At 37.7% G+C, this 6,199-nt stretch overlaps 1 protein-coding gene across 1 annotated transcript; it reads left to right on the top strand.

Moving 5' to 3' along the window:
* LOC108990697 (uracil phosphoribosyltransferase-like) lies at nt 1-5,749 on the top strand. Its single transcript, XM_018964734.2, has 12 exons — nt 1-117; nt 260-352; nt 566-644; nt 1,718-1,776; nt 2,538-2,615; nt 2,904-2,985; nt 3,225-3,273; nt 4,062-4,123; nt 4,411-4,478; nt 5,313-5,368; nt 5,449-5,496; nt 5,582-5,749. Exons 1-12 carry the CDS (start codon nt 37-39, stop codon nt 5,631-5,633), a joined length of 807 nt encoding a protein of 268 aa, XP_018820279.2. The 5' UTR covers nt 1-36; the 3' UTR covers nt 5,634-5,749.
* Nucleotides 5,750-6,199: the final 450 nt, after the last annotated feature.

Raw genomic sequence — 6,199 nt, 5'->3', positions numbered from 1 at the left:
GTTGATTGCTCGTAACAGTTTGCCTCCCAAGAAAAAATGGCGATGGCTTCGTGCCCGGCCGGTGCACCGCGTTTTTCGTTCACGTGTCGCCCTAAGATCCATCCTCGCGTTCATTTTGTATTTATTCCCTCTTATTCTTCTTCTTCTTCTTCCCCCAGTGTCAAAGCCGTAGTGTTATGTACAGTGAAGAATTTCAATTTTCTAAAACCCTGGTAGTTACACTTCTCTGTAATAAAAGCTATTCCTCTTATTCCCGCAGATATCATATTCCAATGCTCGCCGCCGTAATATTCTTGCTGCGAGGGCTCACGTGGTTTCCGAGGAGAAATCCACATCGCAGGACCGAATGCTGGTCTGTTCATTCTTACTTTTCTCCTCTGTTTGGATGTTATTTATTACATGCAATCGGCATTTGGCTGGTATTTGAATGGTGTCTTTGGAATATGCTGTCGAACTATGTGCTAACTTCCAAATGGGACAGCATTATACAACTTTGCTTGGTCATATTGCTCGTTGTAGGATTGGTTCGACTAACTGACAAGTACACTAAAATTTTGAATTTCAGGTCTTTGTGCCTCCGCATCCATTGATCAAGCATTGGGTTTCATTTCTAAGGAATGTACAAACTCATTGTCCTATATTTAGTAAGTACCAGTTGGAATGTGTGTGTTTATAAAGACTAATCGACGATCCATCCGCTAAAAAATTTGGACGGCTACTTTGATTTCCATTGGAACCCTTTACTGCACAAGTTACTCATAACCATAGGTTAAATTAGGCTGTTATGCGCATTATTTTTATGGCCATTAGCTCCTAGGGAGCTGCCAAAAGATCTTGGTCATTTAGTCGTCAATACCCACATATCCTTTTCTCCGCAATGACTCTAATGGGATTCCTTGTTCACTAATACATATATAGCAATAGCTAATAATTCTTGTCTCAGCATTTATTTAAGATTTGATGCTGCCTGGAAACTCACCCGGGCAGCAATACATATAAAGGCTATAGGACTTATTCTATGTGTTTACGTGTTTCCCACTCTAGGCATTATAATTCAAGCAAGAACATAGGGAATCTTGCTCCTTACAAAATAATATGTATTTGTAGATGAAATCTCAATCTTATAAGTCTCTCTAACATGTAACTCTTGTAATGGCTGTGTTCACTGGTCACCATCTGATGTTTTTGAACAAATTTTACTTCTTGTTAAAGGTTACCTGTACACCCCATCTATAGGGAGTCGAACCAGGTTGCTGATCATCTATCTAAGTAGGGAGCACAAGGAGTATCTAAGGAGTTTCTGATTCTTAAATAGCTTCCAAGAGAGATCAAAGGTTGCTTGGTGGTTGATAGATCTGGGTTACCATACTTTCGATGCAACCAACCTGTGTTGGATAGGTTGTGGGTGTAACGATGTCTCATTTTTTTTTGGTTGAAATCTGTACCATGGTGTCTACTCCAACCTAAATGCGAGTAGTGATAGTTCCTGCTTGATCCAAAAAACAAAAAATGACTAGAATAATTAGAACAGGACTTGGATTTTCATTGTTAGGATGAAATATTTTCGATGCTTGTAGACATTGTTTCCCGTAGCACATATCATAACGTCCTCTTATTTTCAGTAGTTTTAGAGTTATTTATTGTCCTTATTTGTTGGTCCTCTTTTCTGCTCTTGATTCTGAGTTGGGTTTGACGTTTTAAACTTTAAATGTTGTAGGGAATGCAATGGCTGAGTTGGGGAGGCTACTTTTGTATGAAGCTTCGAGGGATTGGTTGGTTAGTCGATACATCATGCATGCAAATTTGTAGTAATTTATGTTTTCATTTATAGATGTTTTTGTGATACCGATTTAATTTTAATATGCATGCCATCTGTAGTAATTTATGTTTTGTAAAACATATAAGTCCTAGGTGCCCTTATGTATTTCTTAATGTTGAAAGCCTAAGAGAATCTGTGGTATAGGGTGTCCAGCTAGCTCTTTCAGTTAGATTTGGAGCAGACATAGTAAGTAACTGTCATCTGTCATCAACGGCACAAGGGATGCAAAAATTCAAGAGCTTTTCAGCTTCCAATGCAATTAAAATATTTTTTATCTTGCTTAGCCATTCTTGTTATATGGGATTTCTCTCTCTCTCGCTCGCTCGCCCCACTGGCAGAAAATTTGGAATTTATCACTGAGTGTTAAAGTAGACAAAGTTATCTGTCGTACGGGAACAAATCGATAGCAAACACAAACATGTGTATGTTTTGGTAGTACGATGTATTTTTAGCTAACTCATATAAATTTCCATGCTTCTGCATTTCACCTAGTTTTCACTTGATATACTTTGTGTTCTCTGTTCACTTTAGCTAAAAGTATTGTTTGTTTTTTGAGTTTTTTTTTTTTTTAATTTTTTATTTGCTTTTAAGACTAGATTGTGGAAAATATACCAATGATTGTACTATTTCAGGGTAAACTTCTTTGTGTTCGCATTTTCTTCTTACATGTTTTCACTGATATTTTAATTCTGCATTCCTGTGGTTTTGCCGCTATCAGCCTATTGTCAATGGGGAAATTCAATCACCAATGGGTGTTGCCTCAGTTGAGTTCATAGATCCGAGGGAGCCAATGGTGGTGAGTTTGTGGTAGCAATCTCACTTCTATGTGTGTTTGTCTCTTCCCCTTTCTTTGTTGCTCATGGAGTCATTGTAAATGTGGAATCGGTTCTAGGTCTGATGCTTGTATATTGTTGACAATGTTTTCCAAACCATAGTTGTTAGGAGTGGCATGAGGCCTGGATTTTATAATATTGTGGCTGGTTAGTGTGACACAATCTTGTGAGGTCTTTTATAGTCAAATGATGTCTGAATAAGCCTAAATTTAGGCTGCACCTTCAACTTATATTGTCTTTTACTTTTGCAGGTAGTTCCAATCCTAAGAGCTGGTCTAGCTCTTGCAGAACACGCGTCTTCTATATTGCCAGCAACAAAAACATACCATCTGGGTGAGGAAAGGTTCATGCATGTAGTTATAGTAGAAGGGGATGGTCAGGGATGAGGATGTTTATAAATTGTGGTAAGCTTAGTGCTTCTCAAGCATTCACTGATACAATGGTGATGCTCTCCTTCAATGACTTAATTCAACCACATTATCAATTGTTCTTTTAGACTTGAATTCTCGTTTCTTCAGGTTTGCAATGTGATTGACTACTTTGGTGGTTTTCTTTCCTTTTTGCAAATTAAGGGTTAAGCAGAGATGAAGAGACACTTCAGCCTTCAATATATCTGAACAAGTAAGAAAGCCTTGCATGGAAATGAGAACGTGTTTTTTTCTTTGTTAGATCTCTAAATGCTCAGGCAAAGGTCACGAGGAACTTTTCACATTGCTTCTATTTGAGATATTTTAGCGATATTGAGCACTTTTTTGAACTTCTGTTATTGTTCATTGCTTTGCTTTTGTTTCATATTTTTCTTTGTTTCTTTTTTAGTCATTTTAATCTTGGCATACTGAGTATGGTCTTTCCTTTATATATTTATTTATATTTTTTTATGCCTGTGCCTCCAATTTTGATATTCATTCCGTCACCCTTCTATTAGTCCCACTAATGGACCTGCCACTTCAGCACAATAAAAACATCAGCACCAATGGGATGTTGACACGCATGAACTAAAAGTAAAAAATACTTGAAAGGAAAAAACTATTTCTTTGAACTTAAAAAATAAAATAGGAAGTGAGTGGCCATGCAGCTACCCTCGAATCTGAAGGGTGTGGCTCCCCCCGGCGTCCACACGTGAATGGGGGCACTGCACCACTTCTGGATCTGAATGGTGGCTATAAAAAGTTTTAAGGTTGAAAGAAATTGAAGTTAAGATGTTTATTATTTTTAAGTTGACATGTTTCAGCATCCCATTGGTCTTGATGTGATGTTGTGTTACGTGGCGTGAGATCCTAGTGGGATTGATGGAGAAGTGTAAGGATGATTAAAATGGTCAAAGTTGAAAGGAAAAGGAGGGTGGGGGATCTTATTGTATGCTAGTGTTGAAGAAATTTTCTTACACTTCTTATCATCACTTTTCATAGGTTACCTGACAAATTTCCTGAAGGGTCTCGAGTATTTGTAGTTGATCCCATGCTGGCAACAGGTACAGTACTAATGGCTGGAGCTCCTAGTTCTGTGTTCAGTCCTATTTCTAATATGGATGGTTCATAACATTGCTTGATCAAGTTTTGTCTTTATTTATTTTGCCCCGGGCCCGGGGGGGGGGGGGGTTCAATTCTCTATGCTATCTTACTAATACTCTCATGTTTATAATGTCACTAACTCATATTGTTACAGTTTGCAACATATTGTCCTTTATATAGTTGGAATTATACTTGGCCAGAAATTGAGCTTGATTTTTCTTACATTGTTTTTGATAATCAATATCAGGCGGCACGATTGTAGCAGCTCTCAACCTCTTAAAGGAGCGTGGGATTGATAACAATCAAATTAGAGTGGTAAACATTTTTTTCCTGTTTAAACTTTTTAGTGAGATATCATACACGTTTCTGTTTCAGCAAACCCAATCCCAATATAATTGAGATTGTTTTATTGACTATCCTCTGTACATCTATTGAAGTTTATATGCTGCTAATTACCATGCGTAGATGCGTGGGCTAAATGGATGGATCGATATGTAATTAAGTATCATTGACTATCCTCTGTGTATCTATTGAAGTTTCGAATACCAAACTCAAATGTATGGGCTAAGTGGATGGATCAATATGTAATCAAGTATAATTGACTGTTAACCAGTTCTTGTTTCCTTATAAAAAAAAAAGTATCATTGACTATCCTGTGTGTATCTATTGAAGTTTATATTTATCCTTGGTTCTCTTAGTGAGAAACCAAGGTGTTGCCAATTGATATAAAGGACCTTGGACTATTGAAGTTTATATGCTGCTACTACCAAACTGAGATGCGTGAGCTAAATGGATGGATCAATATGCCTGTAGTAGCAGTGGTTTTTTTTTTTTTTGACAAAATTTTTATGGAAACAAAAAAGGAATCTTGTAGTCAGAGCTGTGTTGATGTTGTCTTGCCTAGTTTGCGATGTATGTATTATCTGGCCTTCATTGTCATAATACTTGCATTATTTGAATTTCAGTATGTTTTGTGAATATTTATTCTGTTAATGGTGATATAAAGTGGGGAGAAGGTGTGCAATGCTTTTGTTTCTGCGCAAAATATATTCCTCCACCACCTACACTTGCGTGCAATCATTCACAGAGGAAGTCATTTGTGTTACATTCCTTGACTAGCACACTACTAAAGGGACTGATACGATGCAGATTTCAGCTGTTGCCGCCCCTCCAGCTCTTCAAAAGCTCAGTGAGAACTTCCCTGGGTAATGACATTAACAATCAGATTTCGCAACTAAAAATGAAATCGGCATTCCTCAAGTTCTCTGTTTTTATAATTTTGCAGGCTTCATGTTTACACTGGAATCATTGATCCCACAGTCGATGACAAAGGGTAAGCACCTCCCCCATTTTTTTTAATTACACTCTCCCATGTTTTAACTATTTTTTTTTTTAATATTTTGACTGGGATTTCCTAGGTTCATAATTCCGGGACTTGGAGATGTTGGAGACCGTAGCTACGGTACTTGAATTCACCAAAATGTCTATCCAGCCAATGCTTGTTACCTCATGCAATTTTGACATATTGGACAATTACTAAAATCTTGCTGAGTTTCTATGTTTGATCAGCGAACTTGCTTTACAAATTTTATTAATTCTTGTGCAAAAGCCCCGTACGCACGTGTATGTGATCAACATGCACTACTGCCGCCGCCACTGCAGCCTCCGCCTCCTCCTCCAAAATGGGCACCAACCTTACTCATTCCTATACCTGCTCTGCCACTAGTGGCTGCAGTACTGCGACGACCACCGTTAATGCCAAATCCGCTTGCTAATCTTATGCGTTCTCCACCGAAAAATTTCAGCAAGATAGCTAAAACTAGCACTAAAGCAAAGACAATGAGAAAAATCATAAAAACTTCCTGCATCTTTTCGTACCATCTGTGCGCACGCTACATAAGGAAATAAGCTTGACATTCATGCATTTCCTTTTTATGGCTTAGATCTCAACGAGATCATCATGTTCCTAATTAATTTCAAGCGCGAGAATTCAATCGCTTTGAAAAAGAGTGAGATCCACTCATAAAAAATTAATT

Source organism: Juglans regia, chromosome 4 (assembly GCF_001411555.2).
Source record: "Juglans regia cultivar Chandler chromosome 4, Walnut 2.0, whole genome shotgun sequence".
Classification (NCBI taxonomy): Eukaryota; Viridiplantae; Streptophyta; class Magnoliopsida; order Fagales; family Juglandaceae; genus Juglans; species Juglans regia.
The sequence above is the reverse complement of the archived record's forward strand: the minus strand, read 5'-3'. Positions and strand labels throughout refer to the sequence as shown.

Excerpts from the sequence above, each read along its gene's own strand:
- LOC108990697 (XM_018964734.2), top strand. The coding sequence starts at position 37 with ATGGCGATGGCTTCGTGCCCGGCCGGTGCACCGCGTTTTTCGTTCACG. Across the intron at positions 118-259 it reads TCCATCCTCGCGTTCATTTT|ATATCATATTCCAATGCTCG; the intron begins GTATTTATTCCC and ends TTATTCCCGCAG. Across the intron at positions 645-1,717 it reads AACTCATTGTCCTATATTTA|GGAATGCAATGGCTGAGTTG; the intron begins GTAAGTACCAGT and ends TAAATGTTGTAG.